Raw genomic sequence first — 24,155 nt, forward strand, 5'->3', positions numbered from 1 at the left:
TGCCAGGGAGGACTCATCCGTGAACTCCTCTAAGGGATGGAACTGGTAATTACTCCAGAAAGATTACCTATGTCTCCAAACTGCTGGAGGCTGGAGATAGCTGCTTTTAGCAGCAGTGGTTGTGGTGGCAGCTGTGGCAATGGATGGAAGACCCCCAGAGCGTTCCCTGCCTTGCCTGAGCCATGGGAAGCAGCAGGGAGGGTGGGTTTTCTGGCAGTGGGTGCAAACATGGGCCCTATTTGGGTGGCTGTGAGGCTGTGGGAGATTGTGCCTGACAGCAGGGCTGGGACATCCATCAGCAGGGCACAGCATGAAGGGTGGTGGTCACTGCTGGGGGCAGTTGGGCACCAGGAGAGCCTGGGGGGTGCTTTGTGGCAGGGCCCAGTGCTCTGCAGGATGAAGGAATGGCTTCTTCACATCAGACAACTCACCCTGAACTGAGAGTGCTGCATGCATCACACCTGGCTGGTTGCAGGATCAGTCTCTTCTGAGTTCCCCAACCCTTTGCAAGACAATATTTAGAAGGTCTGGTGAAGACATCTAGGTGTATTGTTTTTCCTGCCTTAGCTGGATGCCTGGGTGGGGCATGGTGGGTAAAATAATATTCATGTCCCTCTCTATGCCTTGCTGGGAGCAGGCCATGTTGGATCGCTGCCAGCTGGCACCACCTAAATGGGTGGTGGTGCTTGCTCATTATTGATGTTGTTTGTGGCTGAGCAGAGCTTAAATGGGGGGGAAATTGTAGCACTTGATTTGTAAATGTCATGCTGCTCTCACACTGAGCTGGTGCTGGGAGATGCCTTTGAGGCAGGCTCTGCCGTTTCACATCACACTGCCAGGTACCAGATGGTGATTCTCTCCCTTTGCACCTGGGAAGTGGGGTTTAGCTCAGGTGTCACCTAAACTCCTTCACAGACAGGGACTTAAAAATATTGACTCCAGAAAAGATAAAAATTAAAAGGTGACTGAAAACCAGAGGCTGAGGGGCTGCAAAGCACGTGGGGACCAGCCTTTTGCTTACCTGTAATTTAGGGCTCTCCTCTGCCATGCCAATAAGGCATCTCATTTTCATCTGTGGGAGGAGTGGGGAAGGTGGGCAGTGCAGGGCAGCAGAGCCTGCCCAGGTGCTGTGGGAACAGTTGATGGTGCCTAAGCAAAGCTTTGGGGCACTTTGCTGATACACATTAGCTCAAGCATGGCTTTGCCTCCAGATTTTGCACAGGCAGCTTGGTGCAAAGAGCAATATCAACGTGGCAAAAGGGTCGCATTTCACAGGATAGCTCCTCTGCTTTTCTGGGATCATCAGAGTGGAGAAGTAGCAGCAGCAGGAAGATAGAGAAGCCAGAGCCATCATTCAAAACTGCTCACGAGCTGACAAGCATAGCAGCAATTCATTGTCAAGAATGTCTGTGTGGGGAGGGAAAAAAAGATGAGAAGAAAAAGAGGAAAAAAAGGGATCACTTTTATCAGTCCCCTGCATAATTCCCTCCATAGGTCCAGACTACAGGCAACTAGTGCTGCCAAGCCACTTCAGTTCAAACAGGATCTTTTTCCTCCTGTGCCCCAGGGATAGTTGTAGGGAGCCATCTGCCTCTGTCCCATCAGGTTACGCCAGCCACTGCCAGGTCCTGTTCCCTGTTCTTCCACCACCTGCTCTGCCTCCTTTCCATTAAAATTCATCTCATGTGCTGTGGCTGAAAATCTTCTGGAGTCCAGCTGTGGCCCATCACTGCCCTGCCATTATGCTTCATGAATATTTTTTTGCTGAACCAATTACCCAAACATCAGATCTGCTTTTTTCATGTTGGAGCAATGGCTCAGGCTTTTTCCTGGTTGTTGCCAGCTGAGGACCTCCCTGCCTGCTGCAGCAATTCCTGCTGGCAACACCTCATCACATTTCCCTGCATTTCATCCCATCTCCACTACTCCTGCCTTCAAGGTAGCCCAGTTTCTCTACTCTTCTGTATTTCAAAACAAAATTTTTGTTGTACTTGAAAATATATTACTGAAAATATAATGTATATTGAAAATTTGGAAACTTTTGTCTGCATTTGAAAACAAAATTTCAATTTCCTAATTTGTCTCATTAGCAAATGACGTTAAGGTACCCCTCTTTCCTATGCCAGCTTGCTAGTGAAAATATGAAAGATCAATCCTCATATAGATCTGCAAAGATCTGGCCCTCCAGCCAAACTGATCTTTGAAAATATAAACAGCCCATTAATATCTGTCTTAGCTTTCTTGGACCAGTCCCCACCTCATAACTCTTGGTGTGGTTCCATCCCAGCAGTTTGCCCAAATTCCAGATGTGGTGTTTCCAACCTTTCCTCTTCTAGAAAACAAGTAACCTGATGTGTAAGGCTATTTTAGCACAGTCAACACCTGGAAAATACTGCAGTTTTGGAGAAAGTACTTAGGTATGAAAGCAGTCTTGGAAGCAAACTTCCCTTTTCCTAGCCTAATACTGTCAAGAGTTTGGTGCCTATGCCTAGACTTTGACAAACTATTTTGAGGATGGCATTTCAGCAGATACTGCACTTATCTTTGCATTTCATTTCTCCTCCCCTGGCATCTTCCTTTACTGATCTCCCCATCCCTTTTCCATCACTTCAGTAACTGTAGTGCTGGGAAAGGTAGGAGAGCTGTGGCAGGATGGACACACAGTCCTGCCAAACTAAGGTGCTTGGAAGAAAGTCATATCTTCATGGCACTTCTGTAACTGTGTGAGTCTGGGCAGGGAGCCTGACTGGGTGGCAGGAAGGACCCCTCGCCCAGTGGGCTGTCCCTCAGCTCTCTGTGCCAGGAGAAGGCAGCGCTCTGTCTCCACTCTGATTCCTGTGAGAAACTGGGATTGATCCTGCCTGACATTTTGACTAAGCAGCAAGATTCATTTAAAAATGAAGTCAGCAAATATTGAGAGGATTAAAAACTGGTTAAGCATTGTGTCTCCAAAAGTAGAGAGAGCAATTGCAGAGTGGGGGCATTTCTGCTGGGAGGCCTTCAGAGGATGGGAGCAAGTTGAGCCCAGCCCTACAGCCAGAAAAGCTCCTGAGCAGAAATGGGCAGAAGTGGAGCGGGGGGGGGGGGGAGAAGAGAGGCTTTTCCACCACCCATCCAGTCCCATCCATTCCATCCTCTGGCATAGCTCAAGGGGCAGCACCAGCTTCTCGGCCTGAGGGGAGATCCTGCTGATTTTGGGTGGGGAGACACAGGCCCTGTCTGGCCTAGGAATTCCTAAATTGGGTCTTCTGACACCTGTTAGGCTTGAATCTCCAAAGCTTTGGAAGTACCATCAGTGAGAAGATTTAAATTGCATCTTCAAGTTACACCTACTGAAAGGCATTTGTGGTCCATCTGCAGAGGCCTTCCTTGCTTCTGGGATCTGGCCCAGACATCAACTAGAGCAAAACCAGGGTCAGCTCAGAGGAGCAGCACACCTGCAGCTGTGGTCCCCAAATGTCACTGTGCCTGGACACCACCAGGACACAGAGTGGAACAGTGGAGAGGGGACTAAATTTGGTACAGTTCCGTAGCACCACAAGGGACACGTGAGCAGTGGAGGGTGGTGCCAACACCCTCCTGTGCCACCCTCACTAACCAAGCCCTCCAGAGGCATCCCAGCAAGCCCTGCCACTCACCAGTGACCAAGGAGACACCATATACCTTGTCCTCAGCAAGGTGCTCTGTCCCCTCTTGACAGCACCTGTCCTCTTGCCCCATGGGGACAGCTTGACCCCAGCAGTGTGTTCCGGCACATGTGGCTACCAGAGTCTGGAACAGTGAGCTGGTGCCTGCATGTGTGGTGAGAAGAGAGGTAATGAAGCTCCTGATTTCTCAGCAGCTGATGCCTGCCTGAATGATAGCTCTTAATTGGCTTCTCTCTGCAAAAATCCTCCCTGCCAGCCCCAGGAGAGATGGCATTGCCACAGGCTGTGCTTCCCCATGCTCTCTCCACTGCAGGCTGTTTTTGGGGAGCAAAGAGGAGAAGATAAACTGGGTGAAGAGGTGCACTGCTACATGATTTTTAAAGGGTTTTTTTTTTTGACAGAAATAAAAATTTACCCTGTCTCAGATAATTAGCTATTTTCTTACTGGATTACTGTGAAGGGAAAACATTCACTATGCTATTAAGTGAGCCAAAGGACTCACTCTGTTTTTATTTCCCTGTGTCCCTGTTCTCACCATCCTCCAGATGAGAGATGGGGCTGAAATAAAGGCATTTCTGCTCCACCAGCATGGTTGCAATCCCACCCCACTGATGGGTGCTGGTGAGAAAAGCAGATGGTGGCTTTGCCTCTGCAAGGGGCTTTGTCCACCCAGGGAGTGAGGGTGCTGGGAGAGCAGCAGAAAGGACACCCCATATCCTGCTCTGGTAGTTTCCACATCACCCACCTTGGGGCTGACCCCAAGGAGGGGCAGGTTGGCTGGGGGTGTGTGGGAGGACTGGTGTCCTAGTGGATCCCATTGGCTGGGGACAGTGTCCCACAAGGGTTCTGAGTCCCCCACAAACCACACCAGTTTATTTCCCCTTTGCCATCCTCTCACCTCATCCCTGTGGGAAGAGGAGTGAGATCCAGCATGGCCCCATCCCAGCTTCCCCCATCACCACTTCCCAGCTCCTATTTGTAGCCAGTGGGACTGTTGGCACACTGCAGCACTTGCCAAGGGGCGAGCAGTGGCAGCGGAGCAGGCGACAGCTCAGATGCATTGATCGCTCAGATCTGTGCTGAGGTGCAGGTGCTTTTTTCCTCAGCAGCTTTCTTCCTGGCTGCATCCCAGAAGGAGGTAGAATTCAAAGGCCACCCTCGCCCTTGGCACAGCTCCATCCACCCTGTCCTTAGCTGCTTCTGAAGAGAAGGGCCCACAGGAAGTGCTCACCTTGATGCTGGGGAGGTTACAAAAGGAGCTCAAGCTGGAAGACAACATGTTTTCCACTGCTGTGAAAAGAAACCAAATCCCAATATACCTCAGACAGTGCTGCTCTGAGCTCCTGGCTGAGCAAGGAGCATCTCCAAGGTAGGGGAGGGATGGAGGGGATGTTCAACCAGTCCAGGGAGTGAGGCTGGCTTGGTCCTCACAGCAAGGAGGGCACCTGGTCATGGCACTTCTGGCAACTCAAAGGCCAGAGAGTGTGTGAAACGAGAGAGGGGTGGTTGTGCACAGATTTGGGGAAGGCGGCAGGAAATGGGCTTTCTGCTGACTGTGTGTGTCTGTCTGTCAGTGTCACTGGCTTAGGATGAAGGCTGGTAGTACTGGTGGGGCAACTGAGCCAGGCCATGGGCATTTGAGGAGCAGTGGGCAGGGGGGTGATGGTACAGGGTTGCTGAGGCCAGGGGATTGAAAGACCTGTGCTGAGGTGCCTGTGCTCACAGGGACAGGCACCTGCAGCCATCTGGTGGGAAACTTGGTTACAAACAGATAACTCCTAGGCATGAATGGAGAAGAGGGAGTTGTTCTGCTGTGTCATGGAACTATTCCAGTACCACAGCAGTTATTTTTTAGAAAGCTCTGAGATGCAGAGAAGGACAGCAGGTTGTCGTTATAGGACATCACTGTTTTACCAACCCTCCTCCACTAAAAGGAGGCTAAATAAAGGCTATTCCTCCTTCCTCCCAAATTTCTGAGTATCCCCTGTGTGATCTGGACCACTACAGAGCTCTGCTGCTGAGCTGAGGGAGAGGGACCCCTTCTCTGGGAGGACAGGAGGAAGGGGGTGAAGAGTCACTTCTTCCACACCCACTGGTAGAGTTTAGTTTAACTTTTTTAAGCTCAATCAAATTTCTGGAGCTTGAACCTTCCCTGACTGCTGTGTCTTGTTGCCTTTTTGCTTCCCTTCTGTTTAGGCAGCTACAGCAGATGCTGTGAGTTTGTAGTAAGTTATTTAGCAGTGATCATGCTCTTCCTCGGATTTCAATTACCACGTTTCCCTTCAGGCTGTTTCCGACTAATTTCTCCATTTGCATAATGTCCCCCTTAGGGATGCTCTGGCACAGCCCCTTCTCCCCCGCTTTGACAAGTTCATCAGAGATTCAGGCTATTAGTGGAAAAGACTCTAATTCTGTTGGCCCTTTAGCCCGCTCCTTCTCCATGCATCTCCAATTAAAAAAAGACAAAGAAGCAGTTTGGGGTTCAGAGGGATGGAATGGCCGTGGGAAGTGGGCTGAAGACTGCTGGATCCCCCCACCCTTGGAAGGCCCTGGAGGGAACCAGCTGGAAGAATTACAGGTTCAGACGCAAATGCTGTATCTTATTGTAGATTCTAGCCTGGTGGCCCAAATAATTTTGTTTGGACCAGAATCAGCAGGGACTCCCCAGCCCTGCTGATTCTGAGGTACTTGAAGGGGAGAGATGAGGAGGGCTTTAGCTGGGGCAGCACTGAGCTGCAGCTGTAGGGCCGGTCACCCCAGCTGCAGATACACCCAGAGATGTCCCCTCTCCTGAAATATTGCTCTTGCTTGGTTATTTGGAGGAATGGGTGTCCAGGATGGCTGAGCACATGCAGAAGAGGGGAATGAAAACCATCACATGGGTGCTGGGCGAGTCTGCCCTTTATTACTCTTCTCTAAGGCCACCTCATCTCTTTTGGACATGCCAGTCCTTCCCTGCAAATTCTGCCTCTCTGTCCATCATCAGAAGCAAGACCTGCTTATTTCCTCCTGAAGTTTCCTCCTGCCCCTCTTCAAACAGGTTTCATGCTTCTACTACACATAGATGCTCTGGTCTCTCTCCCTAGTTTTTGTCCAGCTACACAGGGAAAGAAAAGCCTACACCACCATCCTGCTCTCAGTGGTATTTGCCCACTGTGATCTATGCTGAAATACATCTCCCTCCAAGATACCCAGACATCAGCTAGATTAGGGCTTCCTTTAGGAACAGCATAAACAGCTCCAGGTTTAAGTGAGTGCAGCACTCTTGTGAAGCTCGCCTCTTTGATAGCCAGCTCCACGTTATTATAAACAGAGTCTTTTCTCCTGCTTTTTTTATTAGTTCTTCCATGTTAAAAAACATAATAGGAACTTTCAGACCAGCTTCTGTACAGACCTGTGATGTGCTTCTCTTTTATGGTTCAAGTACAATGGCAATCACAGACATTAACATGCTTCTTTAGGATGAAATGTACATTTCAATGGCACCCAGCTGGAAGAACATGCTGCATCTCTTGCAAAGCTGGCTGCAGCCTGCCCAGAAACTCTGGGAAGGGGGTGAGAGATGCCCAGAGTCTGCCTGCAGTCTCCTGCACATAGGAAAAAGAGGCAACAGGGGAACCAGAGAGAGGAGGGATGGTCAAAGGCAGATGCTGGAGAGCGGGGAGTGAGGCATGGCTTCTTAATGCCAGCCCTTTGGGGCAACCATTGCCTTCATACCCACCTCTGAAGCATTTAATGTGTTGCTGACAATATACAAATATGCAAAAGTAAGATGTATGGGGGGGATACTTGGTATTTCCTTGTTACCAGAGGCTTTTGGATGGATGGAGATTCCTCTCTCCAAGGCATCAGAAGGAGTGTGTTGAGGTCACCCTGTGTCTCAGGCTCCTTCCATGTCTCTTTCTTCTCTGGATCTCATCCCCTCACAAACAGCACTCCCACCCCAGATTCTGCAGGTTTTGTCAGCCTTTTCTTTCCATCCCTCTTTGTGTGTAGGGCCCTGACCTAGTAGAAGGAATGGAATCCTTCAGGCCAGCACCCTTCCCAAGACACTTTGTAGGTAGAGATTTCCATTACAAATCTTTTGAGGGCCTAGCACTCTGAGACGGCAACCTTATGAGGGCTCTGACTTGGGATCATGGCAGTCACAATAAACACGGAGAAAACCTTGCTGTCTTTACCAGCTTGTGCCAACAATGGGAGAGATGCTGTGCAACAACCAGCCTGCCTTCCTCCTTGTTTCTGATTTGGGATAGACCAGCAACTGGGATGTTCTCCCGTGGATCAGGGGTCTGTCTGCAGAGGGATGCAGAGAGCACACCTCTTAGTTTTCTCCGTGCTCTGTCCTCCTACTTCACTGCAGCTGAGGGGTCAGGCCACCCCACAGCACTGAAGTGAGAATGTCGTCCCCATCACAGGAGTCTGGAGACCCCACCAGGACTCTGGCCTCCCAGAAGAAGCAGCAGTCATTGCCTGGCATCGTGTTCCCTCTTCTCCCTGTGTGTACCCTTCATGGGCCAAGCCTGGGCAAGTGACGGATCTCCCAGCTGCGGGGCTGAGAAGGGAAGCTGTAGCCCCAAATCAGGGTGGTCGCACCAGCCCAGCAGCAGCGTGTGGTTTCTCTCCTGCACATCTTCCACCAGGCAAATGTGCTCCTCCTTGTCCCATCAGCCAGGCTGGTGCTCAATTCCCTGTTGTTAGATTGTTGCACGCCACAGCCTCAGGGAGAACAGGGGTCTACTGTTTGTCTGAAAGAGGAAGAAACCTGCACAGGACATCCATGCTGGGGCCCTGCTGTGCAAGCAGCCCTTGCAGGCGCTGGTGCTCTGTGCTCTGCAGGAAAGCTCAATCCCAGAAGGGTCAGCGGCCAGGGATGGCAGTGACATGCAGGTGGCAGCTACACGTGGCCCCCCTTCGAGAGATAAGCAATCAGTGCCACCACCACCCCGATGTACACTCCTGTGCCAATGGTTATGGAGAGCGCGGCAAGGAAGAGAGCTCGGCGGGAAGCTGAACTGGCCAGATGAAAATCTCCTTTGGAGACAGCCTTGCTGGTCTGGAAGGAGAAGAAATGCTTGTTGCTCACAGCTGTACCAACCTGCCCTTTAACCAGCATGCAGTTGTTTCATTACTGGGTCAGTGCTTTTTGTCTGGCCACTGTGCCCCAGGGAGGCTGGATACAGACAGCAAGGTGTCTGTCAGTCCGGGAGGGCTCAGAACAGCAGTGCCACCTGCACACATTTCCCTGTGGATTTTGCCTCTAAGGGAAGTATGGGCTTCAGCTACTTCTGACAGCACCTCTGTGGGCACACAGCCAGAGCTGTGAGTGGCTGCACCCTTGTAAGACCTCAGTGCAAGGGGTGATGGCTGTCTGGTACTGACCAGATACCAGTGCACCCTACACAGAGATGTAACGAGAACAGCCTAGGCTTGGAGCTGACTCTTGATGGCACAGTCTGTTGGTCCAGCTGTGCTGCCGCCTGATTTTTCCTGCATGGTGTTTTCAACTGAAGTCTATTTGCTATTGAAGGGCTGATGAAACCAGCAGTGGAGACAGATCCTCATCACTCTGGAAAAGGATGGCAACTTCCAGCTTCTCTCAGTGCTCAGGGCATATTCCAAGCTGCTCTAGTTTTTACCTACTACTTGAGTTCAAGTTGCCAGTGGGCATCAATGCACTCAATGTGCAAAGACACCAAACAAAGATATGGTCCTTGCCTCAGTGAGTGAACAAAGGGGGTAATTATAGAAAATGGAGCTAGATATAAATTGCCCCATCTACATCATCAGGTGGAGAGTGCATTGTGCTATCTTGCAGTATGTGGAAAATTGTAAAATCAACTGCTCCTTGGGGTCCTAATCAATTAATGCTTCCCTTGCCTCTCACCAGCTCTGTGCCAGGCACTCATGTAATATATTTTTCCACTTCTGTTCCTATCCTCTTGATTTAACTTCTTAATGCCTCTCCCATCTATTCTTGGTACAGCAGCATCTATGCAAATGTGGAGTAAATCCCCTGGCTCTGCATGAATTATTCTGGGTCAACAGCAACATAAGTGAGCCCAGGCTCTGGGCTAAGCCCTCAAGAACTCAGCAGCTCCTCTGAGCTGCTGCAGCCTGAGGGCCATTGCCTCTCCAGCCTCTGCCAGCCTGGCATTGGCTCCCACAGGTTAACCAATGTGCATCAGGAACAAGCACAAGAGAGGAGCTGTGGACAATATGCTCCCCTTTGTGTCCAGCCCCAGAGCAGCCTGGCTCCTGTGGCATGAGCTGTGTCAGTCTGGGTTGTGGTGTAGAACCTTCACATTACTGGAGAATGGGAGGACAGGTAGGAAAATGACATTTTCCTGAACCTGGATGGAGGGTGAGAAGCTGGGAAAGGGGGCAAGAGGAGCCCCAGTTCCCTAAATAACTTCCAGAAAACCCAAAGGAAAAGCCTGACCTCCAGTAATCCACACCAGAACTGGAGGGGCTCCAATCCCATAACAACTGTGGAGACATCCAGGAGCACCCTTTGTCTCAATCCTCAGAGTTATAGCCATGGCACAGAGGTAAGCCTTAGATTCAGAAAGGTGTTGGTCACCTCCATGGGCCGCTGTGGCTGTCAGGGCCCTTGCTGTAGCACTTGGCACATGCAGGCAAGCAAAGGCATTCCTTACCCCTTGAGAGAAGTAGAAGGCAGCAATCCCCAGGGGCCAGAAGCAACACAGCATGGAGAAAAGGGCCAAGCCCAAGTGGTCCCGGGGGGGGAGCATCAGGAAATGATCCTCGCTTTCGCTGTCGCTGGAGGAGTCGCTCTGCAAAACCAGATGGATTCAGCACATTCCCACCTCCCCGTGCCGCTCTGCATCTCAGCACCTCGCCTCCCAGCTCCCACTCTCTCCTGATCCCATCATGTTCTCATACAATTCCCACTGGCAAATTCAAGGAGTAAATTTCAAAAATATTTTAGACTCTTCAGCATGGTTTGATGAGGAACAACGTAGCTCAGCAAATTCAAGAGTGACATGGATTCTCGGCTTCCTGCCAGAGCAAATGCTGGGGGTCTGGGATTTCCCTGCGTTAGAGAGAGTCTTAAACTGAAATATCTTCAGCTTTGGCAGAACTGTTTGTCAGCTTAAACAAACTTAAACAAAGTGACTTATTCCCATTAGAGACTAGTAGATCAATATCCTGCTAGACTAATTTAGGAAGTGAGGGGAAGCATTTGAAGTGGAGTGACATTGCAGGGGCAGCATGCCCTGTCCCCTTCGTGAGTCACTGCTCAGTGGCTGTGCTGAGCCCCCTTGCCTTTGGGCACCACTGGGCCAGCCTCACACCACCTTGCAAGTGATGTGTCTTGGTGGGGAAGGGACACAGAGGTGGGGACATCCCTGCTGCCACCTGAGCAGGCTACATCACCAACACCGAAAGAAACAGAGCTGTGCTGGGTCATCAGGCATCAGCTCCAGTGAACTCTGGGATCCTCTCCCACCTCTCAAGATCCTGGATGATGTTTCCCAGCCTTGGCACCACAGCTCAAGCCATAGCAGGGCACATCACAGCAATGAGGCTGCTTTGTCAGCTCTCGTTCTTCCTGTGCAGGATTCATCCTGTCTTTATGTATATAAAGCTTTCTCTCAGCTGCTGCCATCATGCATGTGGATTTTGCTGTTATGCAAGAATTGCTGTTTCTCTTTAGCTCGAGTGCCACAGCAGCAGCAGGCTACCCTTGTCAAAGCATTCCCATTTCCCAAGGGTCCTGCAGAGACCAACATCCCTTTTGCTCCCAGCAGCAGGCAGCCAGGCTGCTCTTAGGGAAGCTGACCTCCTGAGTTCAGCAGTGAGGAAAAAGGAGCAGAAATGATAGGAAGAAGAAATACTGGTTGCACAGGAAGGCTGGTGAGGCAGGAGGTGGTAGGATTCTTGGGGGAGTTCTGGGTAAAGAAGGGACAATAAATTATCAAGAATTTGAGCCAATGACCAGAAAGAATGACCACAGGAGTTTAGTGCTATCCCACCTGTCCAAGCTCACCTCATACTCCTGGAGTTCCTCTTCCTCCACCTCATAGGAAACAGTTTGGATGCGGATGTCACTCTCTACCAGGCAGGACCCTTGTGCCTCATGCCCTTCAGGAGCTTCAGATGGGGACTCTTTGCTTTCTGTAAAAGTGGTCTCGCAGCTTTCCATCTTGCTGTCCTTGGCCTTGAGAGCAGTCTCATCCTTCACAAGGATGAAACTGGGGCCATACAAAGCTTCGACAGCCAGCTGCAGGGAACTGGCATCCAGCAGCTGGTGAGTCCTGGCACCACCAGTGTTTTGGAATATGTAGGAATACAGTTTCCCTTGGCAGCGATGACTGGGGTAGTCCTGGCTGTGATGCTGGTGGTAAGAATAGCTGCTGCGAAGGTGGCCATTGGATTTGGCCAAGAGTGGGTTTTGGAGCTCACGCACGCTTTCCATGCTGCCGGCAGTGGTGGTGGTGGGGAGATCCTGCAGGAGCAGAACGGGTGGGAGGGAATAGGCTGTTATTTCAGCAAGGCAAGGGAGTAAAAAACCTTTCACCCATGCAACAGCCAATGTTGAGAGGCTAGTGGGAACAGAAAAATTTGGTGATACTGAAGAGAACAAGACCCCTCCCCACCTCTGCACAGCTTGAATGCTATCTCCCCAGCTGGGAGCAAGATAAGGATGCAGCCCTGCAGTAAGGTGATCTGATTCAGGCTGGATTAACATGAGGGCTTGCTGTATCTATAATGCATCTTAAGCTGGCCCTGTGCAGCCTGACAGGAAAGGACCTACTGCATCATTTCTGCTGGTTCATAATGTGTGCTGTGACAATGACTGACAGCACAGAAGTAGATAAGAGACTGACAATCTCGAGGAGAGGTGACACTCGAGGAGCCTCCCTGACTTCCCAAAGGAGAGGGTTGCATGGTGAATTATATCCCTCTGGACAATACACATACACCTAACTGGCTTTCATGGGAAGTTCTCTAGGACTCATCCAAGGCTGAGTTGGGGCTGGCCCCAGTGAGCCACCAAGGGAAGCCAGGGGGCTGCTGTGAGGACATGGAGGTGGTATTTAGGCTGGGGTGGGAGTGTTGGATGCTCAGCCAGCTGTGAGAAGGAAAAGAAAGATGTGGTGATTAAAGGAGAGACTCCATGGGGTTTGGTCCATTTTGAAATGATGATATTTTAAGTAAATGATCCATCACATCAAAGTGCTGTTTAAACCAGCTCCACCCCTGGGTACAGTGGCAGCCAGACAGCTTTGGCTGTGGGCCACCAGCTTCAGAAAATGCTGAGTCCAAATGAAATCCTCAGCTACAAATGTCAACATGGGTTTCTTCCTCAGGGCAATTCACCTCCCTCTCCCTTCCTCCATTTCAGAGTGCTGAAACCTTGTACTGCTCTCATGTTTTTTCCCCATGAAAATTTCTCAGAGGAAATACTTCCACCCCTTTCCTTCAGAGGAGTATTTACTATTTTGGCTTCCCAATCCACCTTGGAACAAAGAAAAAGTGCAGTGAAACATCAGCATTCTCAGGAGAGAGAAACAATTTCTTGCCCTCTTCACTACCTGAGCCCAGGTTTTACCGTCTCTTTAGCATTTTCCCAGCTCCCAGACCATGCTTTATTGCCTTGCAACCTCAAATGTTGCTGTCCTCCTTAGAGACCTTGGTCACTGACTCCTCTGCAGGATGCTGTGTAGCAGGGTCACACTTCCTCCTGCTGTAAGAATCCCTGAGGTGCACTAGGTTTTCTGACAGACAGCACATCACTTTGGCTTTAATCTCAAGAAGGAAAATAAAAATAGTGGAACTGAAGTCTTTAGAGAGTGAGAAGCTGAGGTGGCCCCGTTTCCTTGGCCAAACTCTACCACATCATGCAGGTTTGGGAGCCATGCATGGTTTTAAATGGACCTGTCCAATGGCTTTGTTTCAGGCAGTGGCCATCACATTCTGGAAATCTGCTCAGGAAAATGGGACTGTTCAAAAGCCCTCTCGTGCTGCTAAAACACTGCATTTTGGTGAATGCCCTTCACTTCTCCCTTCCCAAAACCACCCCCTGCCTTGACAGTCTCCCACTTTACTTATAAAACCAGTAACGGCTCGTGCAGCAGATGGCCATTAAGTATTTTCAAAATATTTAAGGGAGATGCATATTTGTAGCAAAGATGGTTTTATTTTCTGCATAGACACAGAGAAGCTCAAAGCTACATCCCAGTTTTCAGGCAAGGAAACCATGATCCTCTTCTTTGCTTACTTTAACATGGAAATTAGATTTCTAATGAAACAACTTAATTTTTAACAAAACAGTAAGGACAGACCAGTCACCAAGTGTCATTTGAGAGCAGCAGCAAAAGCAGGAGCCCAGTGCTAGAGAGAGAAAATTGACAGTTTTAGTACAGCATCCAAGCCTCATTTCAAGATATGATTCTGGCAGCAATCTAGGGTAGGAAGGAGTGGGATCTTGCTGAGAACTGCTGAAGGGAGTCAGTTCCAAATGTGTTGAGAAACACCAGCAGACGGACTGCGGGCAGGCTGCTGGCCACTGGGCAGCAGGTGCTGCCTGTGTGGAAGTAGCTGTGCTTCTCACTTTGGGTCCTCAGCAACAGGCTGGAGAAGGAGCAGAGCCGCACAGAAAAGCCATACGTTCACAGCAGCAAGCTCTGGGAAACAGCGTGGGAGGGAGAAAGAAGGGAAAGGAGCTGGGAGGAATTGGAAACCTAAAAGGCTGATTGGGAGGTGCCAGGGAACCAGTGTGGGAAGAGTGCATCTGTGCAGCTGGACTGCTGCTGGACATGGACTCTGTTGAGTCCCAAAGGATGCCAGAAGGGCTGGTGGGAGGTGTCTCACTGACCTGGGCTGTGGGGAAGAGGCAGCAAGGGCTTGCAGGCAGCAAACATCCTAGGGGGAACATACCTTGGAAGAGCAACAGTGGATAGCAAAAGAAATCATGGGAAAAAAAACTCCTGAAGTATGGGGAAGTCTGTGAATGTGGGCTGGGCAGGGGTGAGGCTTCATCCCAGGGAACTGGGGTGAGCTCAAACCTCTCTGGTCCCTCAGACTGTCCTGGAGCTGTCCTTAGAGCAGAGCCAGGATCCTGAAGCTTCTGCACAAAGCATGGACAGGGCAGGGCCACAGCTAGAAGAATTTAGCCTGTGCTAGTCCTGTACCCTTTGGAATTATAAAAGATTTACCTGTACTAAAATCTCTTCCTGTCTGCCTTCCACTCTTGGCAGTTGGGACTGATGCTCTCCCTAGGAGACTGCAGGGACAAGAGGAAAAGCGCAGAAGAAAATCTCACAGTGCTTCTGATAAATAAGCAAAGGAGCCACCAACTGCAGCCTTCATGCCCAGTCCTGGCATTTGTCAGAAGTGGGGAGGGGACAGTGAGGGCCAATGTCACAACATGTTTACAGCAGCGTGCTCAGCCCTGCTGGAAAGCAGCCAGGCTGAAACCTTCCTCTGCAATAGCAGTGAGGGTGTGAAAGAGTCCCACTACCAGAGGGATTAGAGATGTTTCCTACTCCTCAGTCACTGAGATCAGCACATCACATAGAGAGCATGCACTGAATGGTCTGGGTTTGCAGAGACAAGGGCCATCAAGCCTCTAGGGATGACATTAGAGAAGGAATGGCAGAGAAGGTGAGGACCAGCCCTTGCATGCACATGCACAGGGAAGGAGAGAGTCAGACCAGCCCTGCAGTTGTCCCCAAACCCCATTTGGGTTATCTGCATCCTACAGGGAATTTAGCCACGCAGGGACTTAAAAAAGGAAGCCTAGTAATAAAATAAGCCTGGTGATAAAGCAAGCCTGTTAATAACCAAGCTTGGGGAAAGAGGAATGAAGTCAGAAGATGAAAGCAAGAAAGCAGTAAAAGACAAATTGTCACAGATTGACCATTTTCTGTCCTGATTACCAGCAAGACTGGATAGTGTGCATATCCATTAGCCCCATGAGGCTACTCTGGGCAGTACTGGCAGCAGGTAATGGTGCACAGGGAGGATGTGCACATACAAGCACACAGGCACACCTTGGGCACAGCTGGGAGGAGGCAGACTGCGGTGCCCTAGTTGAGCTGAACCATTGCTGCAGCTCTGCTGCTGCCTGACAGCTGCTGGCTCCCTAGCGAGCTGCCTCCCCCTGTGCACGGCTGCTCCTGTAACCAGCTGGCTGAGCAGGGCCCCCACACTCCCCAGCCCTGTTGCAGCAGTCCCCAGCAGAGTGGGAAATGCACAGCTGTGTTGTGTACTCTCAGCTTCTTAAAGCGAGTACTGGGTAAAACGAGCCAAAATAAGGCAAGAAAATAAAGAGGTAGCAAATTTAGCTTTGTATTTCACAGATCTCACCTCCACACCACATCCCCTGAGGCAGTTCTCAGAGGGACACTTGGCACAGATGCCGGCTTTGATAAGCCAGTTAATGATGAATTAAGTAGCTGTTCCAGGAATCAATCATCATTTAATTGCTCTGTCAAGCAAACACTCTGCCTTGCTCCCCGGGCTCTTTAGCAGGTTGTGGCTGTGCTGCATATCCCCAGACTCCAATGTGAGGTTAGCCCACCCTGGCTGAAGGCTTTCCCCTTCAGGACAGCAGCAGGGAAGGTTGGTGCCATCAGGTACTGGTGTCCCACTGCACTGCCATGCCCTGGCTGCTCTGAGAGCAGGGGACACTGTGAATGCCTGCTCCTGATCCAGCTGATGGTTAAGCACCATGGCCAGGTACAGCAGCCATCGCCCCAGGACAGATGTGGACCCACTCCTGATGGAAGAGGAAAGAAAGCATAGGAGATTTGTTGAGCACTTGTCCCTGAGTCCAGATCTTCCTAGAAGCTCCCAGGAGGTGCTTTCAATCTTCTCAGCAGAGGCCCAGGTCCAGGCAGGACACAGTACCTCTGCCTCTGGGCATCCAAGCTTGTGATTCTGCCCAAGAGAAAAGCATCTCAGAAAGGCTGCTGAGAAGCAAAGGCACAGCATCACTTGGGCAGTTGTCATTTTGGAGAGGGGGTGAAGGAAGGGCTGTGAAAGCTCATGGACAATGTGCCTGGCAGGAATGGACCAATGCCCTCTCTCAGCCATAGGAGCCTGTGCAGCAGCTTGGATACCTGGCATGTCTCAGCCCTGAGCCCTGCAGGGTGAACCACAGCTCAAGGGGAGAAGGAACTGCTTTCATCAGCCCCACAGACATGACTGCAGTAAGCAGTTTTGCTCCAGCCAACATTGAAGAGCTCCCATGGGTGCTCATCTGACGCCACTGCTTCTGTCTTGGGCACGGCACCCAGCATGCAGATTGAAGCGCTGTTCATCCCTGGGGTGTGACAAAGTCTTCACCACTCCTGGGAAAGGTTGCTGTGGCATGAGAATCAGGTGAGGTGGCCTGGGGGCTGGAAAGGTCAGAGGGGTGATGTGGGGGAGGCAGGTCTCAGTGTGGGACAGGAGGGAAGGGTGGAGAGACATGACAGCCCCAACGGAGCTGGCAGAGCTGGTGCCCAGAGAAACAAAAGAGCAAAGTAGGGACAGCAGTGGGAAGGGAAATGGTGGGCAAGAAGCATGGGGCAGGGGAAGCAAGGTGACATCTGAGGCAGACAGAGAGCTGGAACCTGGCCGCCGACATGGAGAAGGAAAGGACCGTGAAGCTGCCAGAGGGGAAAGAGCTGGTAAGGACCAGGAGGGAAGGAAGGTGACACAAAGCCTGTGGACTTGGATTAGAGGGAGGATAGCTGAGGCATTTGTGATGTAGAGAATCTGATTCACACCTTTGATGCAGCTGGTTTGATAGAGCTGGAAAGGAGTGAATAAAATGCTTGTTCTGATCTCCTGACAGGTGGAAAGCCAGTACCAAAGGGCTGCTGGCTCCAACAGAGACTAAATTGCTCTGAGAATTGGGATGTGATGGGCTTCTTTTAAAGGATCACAAGTCAAATTGGGCAATTTCCAGGTGGAAATCGGGTCTTTATTGTCTCTGATAAAAATGTTTCTTTGTGGCAGCGTTCTGACCCAGCTGTGCTCAGAACTAAGGTGTCGCTCTTAAAGGTAGGGAGCAGCAAATTCATCCCTGGGGCTGGCAGGGAAGAGCCGGGCTGGTTTTGGAGAAGCCGTTCCAGGAGCTCTCCAGGGCTGGGGCTCCCGCCCCTCCCTGTCCCCAGCTGCGGTGCCAGCAATCTGCATACTCTGCCCGTGGGCATCCCATCAACAGGGGAGCAGTGGGAACTCCATCGCCTCCCGGCAGCCGTCCCGGCAGCACCCAGCTTGGCACCGGAGTGCCTGCACACAGGCTATGCGGCTCCTGGCTGCCGTGTCCCCCGCCTCGGCCGCGTCCGGCGCTCGCCAGGCGGCCACCAGGTGTCCCCGGCGCTCCGCGCAGCGCCCGCCGCGCCGCCCGCACAGCCCCGCACTGCCCGAACCGCCCCGGACAGCCCCGCACTGCCCGAACCGCCCCGCATTGCTCTGCACTGCCCGAACCGCCCCGCATTGCTCTGCACAGCCCGAACCGCCCCGCACAGTCCCGCACTGCCCGAACCGCCCCGGACAGCCCCGCACTGCCCGAACCGCCCCGCATTGCTCTGCACAGCCCGAACCGCCCCGCATTACTCCGCACTGCCCGAACCGCCCCGCACAGCCCGCACTGCCCGAACCGCCCCGCATTGCTCTGCACTGCCCGAACCGCCCCACACAGCCCCGCACTGCCCGAACCGCCCCGCATTGCTCTGCACTGCCCGAACCGCCCCGCACAGCCCGCACTGCCCGAACCGCCCCGCATTGCTCTGCACTGCCCGAACCGCCCCGCATTGCTCTGCACTGCCCGAACCGCCCCGCACAGCCCGCACTGCCCGAACCGCCCCGCATTGCTCTGCACAGCCCGAACCGCCCCGCACAGCCTGCACTGCCCGAACCGCCCCGCACAGCCCTGCACATCTTGCACCGCCCGCACAGTCCCGCACTGCCCCGGCCGCGGGGCCCGGCCGCTCCCCACTCTCAGCATCGCGGGGCCCGGACGGCGCCTGCGGGCAAAGCCCGGGCCCGGTGCGTGTGTGTCCAAATGGCTGGGGACGGCTACAGCTCCCCAAGGCCCCATGCTGGCCTCGGCTCTCCAGCGTGAGCTCGGCCTGGGCCCGGGCTCTGAGCTCACCGGGCTCGCCGGGACGCACCTCGCCGTGCCCCTCAGGCACGAGAGATACGGGAAGGGTTCATCGAGCAGGCGGTGCGGGAAGAAGGAAGCATGGAGGTGATGGTGATAAAGCACATGGTGGTGTGGGTGGCTAGGTGTATAATTAGCAGGTTTGGACTCTCTCGGCATCCCCTTTTTTAAGCAGGAGATGGAAACAAGTAAATGAGGCGCCTGTCGGAAGTTTTGCAGGCTGTCCTGTGTACGTGGGATCAGGGAGGAGAACGGGCAGCGTAGGGGAGCTGCCCCAGCAGCTGGCCCGGAGCTGGAGGGCAGAGAGTGGCCATGGGGTGCCCAGCTGAGGCAGAGCAGAGTGGGTAACCTGGCTGGCAGCACTGGGCCAGGGAGGTGGACCAGGACAGGATCAGGGATGGGCAAGTTCTGAAGGTTCCAACAGCCACACTGGGGCAGTCCTCAGCCTCACAGCACTCCTGATGGATTTGTACCCAAACAAACTACCAGCCCTGCAGCACCCTCAACAATAAGCCCCTGTGAGGGGCTTTAAAGGGGCACATGATGCCAAACAAAGCTGATGGAATGCTCTCACCAGAGGCTTCTTCACTTTCCTGTGTGGGGACTCAGCAGGGTTGCTGGGAGGCAGTGGAGGTCAGGGCAATGACTCCCAGGTGTGGTCACTGATGGGATTGTTAGCATCTCCAGCCCTTTGAGGAATCAGCCAGTGAAGACAAGTTTGGAGGCTTGTTGGGCTCTCACTTTTCATCTGAGCCAAAAAATACCAGACCAGGGTCAGGGGAGACTAATTCTCCTGCCTGCTACAGCATCTAAATCATTATCCTGGAGAAACATAAGCTCAGACTGGGTCTGGGCTTCAATCTTCTCTTCCTCAGCTCAGGCCCTAAGGAATTACCCTAAGACTGCTCTCTGGAGAGAGGGGCATTGGCATCCTGCCCTCAATGTAGAAAACCTACTTGGAAACATCCATGTGTACAGAGCCACTGAAAACCAAACTCACTAGCACTGGGCTCCAATGCTTCCAGCACAGAGGCAGCCCAATCCCTCACCCTAGATCAGGCTCCTTGCTTGGTGCCCAAAGGGACAACAAGTATCCCACTGGACTGCTCACAGAGGTCCCTCAAGATGTGTTTACTATCAAGACATTCTCTCTGCTGCTGGAAGAGGCACAGAAGCTCTTGCTGGCAGATTGTGATTTTGCTCATGGCTGATTTTTCTCTGCTAATGACTACAGTCCTCGATTTCACATCAGGTTTTCTCTATCACTGTTTATACCCAGTATTGAACTGAACAAAGTGGTTCTCCTAAATGGCTTCATGCTCTTCTCCAAGCAGGCACTTTTACCCATACCCTTTTCTCCAGTACCATCATCTCTACTTCAAGGCTCTTCTGCTCATGAAGTCCCACAGGCCATTCACAGCTGCTGTTACCATGGGTCCCTGCACCCTATCCTCCCCAGAGACCACTCTGAGAGCATCAGTACCCTGTGCTGGAGCAGACCTGTGCCTCATGCTCCCCTCCAGGACCAGCTGAGCTCCCCTTGGCCCTGCAGCCCAGCCTGGGACCATGGGCAGGTCTGTGTTCCAGGGATGATCTCCCTTCAATGTCCTGACACCCAGCACAGAAGTGGTCAGGCAGATGGGACCTGGCTTTTTTCCAGGTAAGATACTTGTACCATCCAAGACCAAAATGGGAACAGGGACGTAGCACTCAAGGGACTGGCAGCAGTTGTTGGGAGCACAGAAAGATGTTCTCCCCTTCACAGCCGTGGCTTGCTGATAGAGAGGCTTAGCCACAGCACCTAACTCCATCCTCACATCTCCCTGAAAATCCCACTTATCAATTGAAGTTGGCAATGTAAAGCGTCTGTTAAGGACTGCTCATTTATCTCTGTTTAGAACATATCCGTACTCAAATGATTCATTAGCACCCTGAAGGCTAGCACATGCAGCACCGTCCTTTCCCCACTGCCCTGTTTGTTTTATCCATGTCTCCCTGCCTTCAGCTCAGGGCTATTCCGACCTTGCTTCCTGTGTCCTGATTCTCCTGGGGATTCACGAGGCTCCTCTGTAGTTCAGATGTTTAATTAATTTGCCAATGACCCACTCTCTCTTTAAAAATGAACTTAAGTTGTGGAGATTACATTTTTCTAGCTTACTTTTCCAAACCTAAAGTTTCCAAAATCAGTGTGTATTTATCAGCAGTAAGATGATTTCCTGGTCCATCAAATAAGTGGATTGCTGTGTTCCCATCTGGCAAACATCTGCAGACCCAGACAAACTTCAAGGTGTTAAAATTATTACTTGGGTCAAAAAGTGCAATCCAAACCAGATGTTGAGGGTCTCTGCCATATTCCAAAATTCAATATTGCCAAAGAATACTCAAGTGGAAACGTTCCCTCTGAGTTTGAGAAGGAGCAGTTCACACTGGTTTATTCTATCATCAGGAATATAATGAGAGGAAAGGCAGCAGCTGCCCCCACCCATCCCACAACCCTTGTCCATCCCACAGTATCAGACTCCAGGATGATGGAGAGGACAGTGCTAAATTTTCTTTCACGTGGTATGGAAACAGCTGTTACAAAATAATATCACGTTTTCTTTTCCATGACCTCATCAAGTCACCTTGCTGAGGTGCCCTCTGGACTGCTCCTTCATTTGCTCTATGGATGCTTTCCATTTCTTCCTGGCCCATTTCTCTTCCCAGCCCATGACACCACCCCCCTGGGATAGGACTCAGCCTGCTTCTTGCACCCATCCAGAGTCAGTGTGTTGAAAGAGGCAGCTGTGCACCGGCTGAGCTGCACTGTTGGCCCACTGTGGGCTGAGCAAGGACGTTCTGCTGGTGTTTCCCCTCCCACCATGTTCCTGCTGGGTGGGGACAAGCCTCAGTGTCACCCTCTTGTCCTTCCCTGCCACCACGGAAGTCATGGAGAGCAGGAAGGATTTGCAGAGAAATCTCTGCCCATCTCAGGAGCAGCACCAGTGTGGCTGTCACACATGGCATTGAATCTCTGATGTGCCTTGGGCCAGTTTTTCACACCAGCTGTTGAGCCTCCAGACATATAGCTTGGGGACAAATCCTGAAACCAACTCTGGTTTTCAAAACATGCCTGAAATGTTTTACTCCAAAAGGAAGCTGGTTTAAGTGATGCACCCAAGAAACACTGGGGATCATTGTAGCCTTTCCTTCCAGGCTGAGCAAAGTGTTTGGTTTGCTGCCTTTTTCACTTGACAGTGAAACAGCAACAGAAGGACAATTTGGAGGAAACCCGTAATGGATTTTTTCCTCTCTAATGCTGTTTCTTGGCCCTTCACTCAGAAAAGTCAATCACTTGCCCATCTCCTACATCTACAAATAGAGAAATTCTGTCTGAAGACTTTGCTTGAAATTACCACCCTGAAAGCAGCAATGGACTTACAGCTCCTGCAAGTGGTATCTGCTAGTCTCAGGCTCAGGTCTGGAACTTTAGAAACTGGGCAGGAAAAGGGGGGCAGAAGGGGCAGAGCTTTGGACTACCTGGTGAAGTCAAAGATGGTCCTGGAAAGATGTGAGTACATGCCAACACAAGCAGAGGGGCTGTGAGGGGGGCAGACAAACCAAAATGGCCTGAAGTGCCCATGCCCATGCCAGGGGCCCAAGGACTGCTCTGCCATAAGGACTGGCCCTTTTAGGGCTTGTTCCAGGGAGCTTGTAGGTGGCAGAGAGAGATTTTAATGGCCAATTTTTTTCTGAGTATTTGGTCACTTCTCTGCAAGTGATGGTGATGTCTGCAGGCGGGACTGAGGGCAGGAAGGCGTTGGGTACCATGCAAAAACAGGGATCCGTACAAATTCACCGAGCTAGAGCTGCAGCAAATTAGTCATTCTTTAATAATGGTGTTTATTACCTGCCTCTGACGGTGGCTCAGGGAGACAAAGTGAAGTGGATTCAGCTTCCCAAAGCTTTAGCTCTGCCAGCCGTTTTTATGACACAAAAAACTTTTGCCAGAGAAATGCAGTCACTGCATTTTGGGTTGGGTAATTTCTCCTCCTGACAATCTACAAAGTAACCAGCAACTATCCCTCAGAGACCAAAGCTATTTTTTTCCTTGCGTGTGGCAGGCAGGCTCAGACCCCACTTCCCCGGTTTTCTCTGGTGTTTATATGGTGCTACCTTCCTCCTGGGAAAAGGGTTTTTACTGGTGGCAGATCCAAGCTAAATGAAAGGGGAATTTATCTTTTTTCAGAAGCAAAGGAAGCAGCCCAGTAAAATGGGTTTGGGAGAGCAGCATGGCTTTTGTAAAACCCGCAGCAGCTTCAGAGAAGGAATTATAAACAGGCACTGGGTAGGGAAGGAAAGTGCTTCCCATTGAAACTCCTGAACGAGTGGCTTCCCCCCCCCCCAGCACAAAAAGACACAAAATGGGAGGTCATCCTCAGGGCTAAAGGGAGATGGTGCTGCTCAGGTCGTTGTCATTGGCACAAGTCACGGCACCGTCAATGGCTGTATCTATCGAGGTCCCCCGACTGCTCCTCTGCCCAGCTGCATCCCGGGGATGGCCGGCAGTGCCGTGGCTCCCGCCGGCTGCTGAGGCTTCTCAGAAGGAAAACCACCCCCAAACTTCAGCCGGCGGCTGAACTGCCACCCGGGGAGGGAGTCCCGAAGGCAGGCTGGGTCCAAGGTGCAATTGCAATTGCTCCGACATATCTGGCCTCCAAAACTTTGGTTGAAATCCTTGCATTTTGGCCACCCCAGAGCCTCCGACGAGGTAATTTGTCCCGGTTTCTCCAGGACGTAGCCTTTCATCTTTACATTCCCCAACGTATTTTCTGACCCCCCGACGCCTACTGGAGCTCGGCGTGAGGCTGCCTTTCCCCGGGGACGTGCTGCCATCCCACCGGAGCAGCCTGGGGACGAGCTCCCGGAGCCGCCGCGAACGCCGGCCGCCCGGGTGCCAGCGGGGGTGCCCCCACCCGAGAGCCGTACGCGGGTCCTTACCTGCGTGTCGAGGAAGGGCTCACCCTCCAAGTTGCAGCAGCGGCGGCAGGAGCGGAGAGGCGGCGGCTGGCATGACGGCGGCCGGCAGCGGCTCGGCGGCCCCGCCGCGGCCTGTGGCCGGGTGGGCTCCCGGCGGCCCTGCGGCGGGCCCGGCCGTGGGGAGCGGCGGGAGCGGCGGAGCCCCGGCCGGTGCCGGAGTGCGGCAGAGCGGGGACACCGCGCGGGGCCGGCGGGGAGCCCCGGCCGCGGCCGGACCGCGCTTCACCTCCGCGGCCGCAGAGCCGCGCTCGCCCGCTGCTGCGATCAGCGGCTCGAGGGCTGGCTGAGGGGAGCCGCGCCGCTGCTCCCGACGTGACTGCCTCTCCTGCTGCTTCCGATAACACGGCACAAACTCTCTCCTT

The 24,155-nt window shown here is 52.2% G+C and overlaps 2 protein-coding genes across 2 annotated transcripts in view; one reads left to right on the forward strand and one right to left on the reverse strand.

The window, feature by feature from the left end:
• Positions 1-6,974: 6,974 nt before the first annotated feature.
• Positions 6,975-23,887, reverse strand: SYNDIG1L (synapse differentiation inducing 1 like). The gene is made up of 4 exons (XM_058835747.1): positions 23,755-23,887; positions 11,662-12,120; positions 10,307-10,444; positions 6,975-8,703 (listed from the first exon to the last, which is right to left on the reverse strand). The coding sequence occupies exons 2-4, from the start codon at positions 12,088-12,090 to the stop codon at positions 8,545-8,547; spliced, it is 726 nt and encodes a 241-aa protein (XP_058691730.1). The 5' UTR covers positions 12,091-12,120; positions 23,755-23,887; the 3' UTR covers positions 6,975-8,544.
• The window catches only part of NPC2 (NPC intracellular cholesterol transporter 2), a 43,798-nt gene continuing 43,453 nt past the window's right edge, over positions 23,811-24,155 (forward strand). Inside the window, exon 1 of the mRNA XM_058835757.1 lies at positions 23,811-24,053. Within this exon, the coding sequence (XP_058691740.1) occupies positions 23,826-24,053 (228 nt within the window). The 5' untranslated portion in view covers positions 23,811-23,825. The remainder of the gene's footprint in view (positions 24,054-24,155) is intronic.

The sequence above is a fragment of the Poecile atricapillus genome, chromosome 1, assembly GCF_030490865.1.
Source record: "Poecile atricapillus isolate bPoeAtr1 chromosome 1, bPoeAtr1.hap1, whole genome shotgun sequence".
NCBI classification, from domain to species: Eukaryota; Metazoa; Chordata; class Aves; order Passeriformes; family Paridae; genus Poecile; species Poecile atricapillus.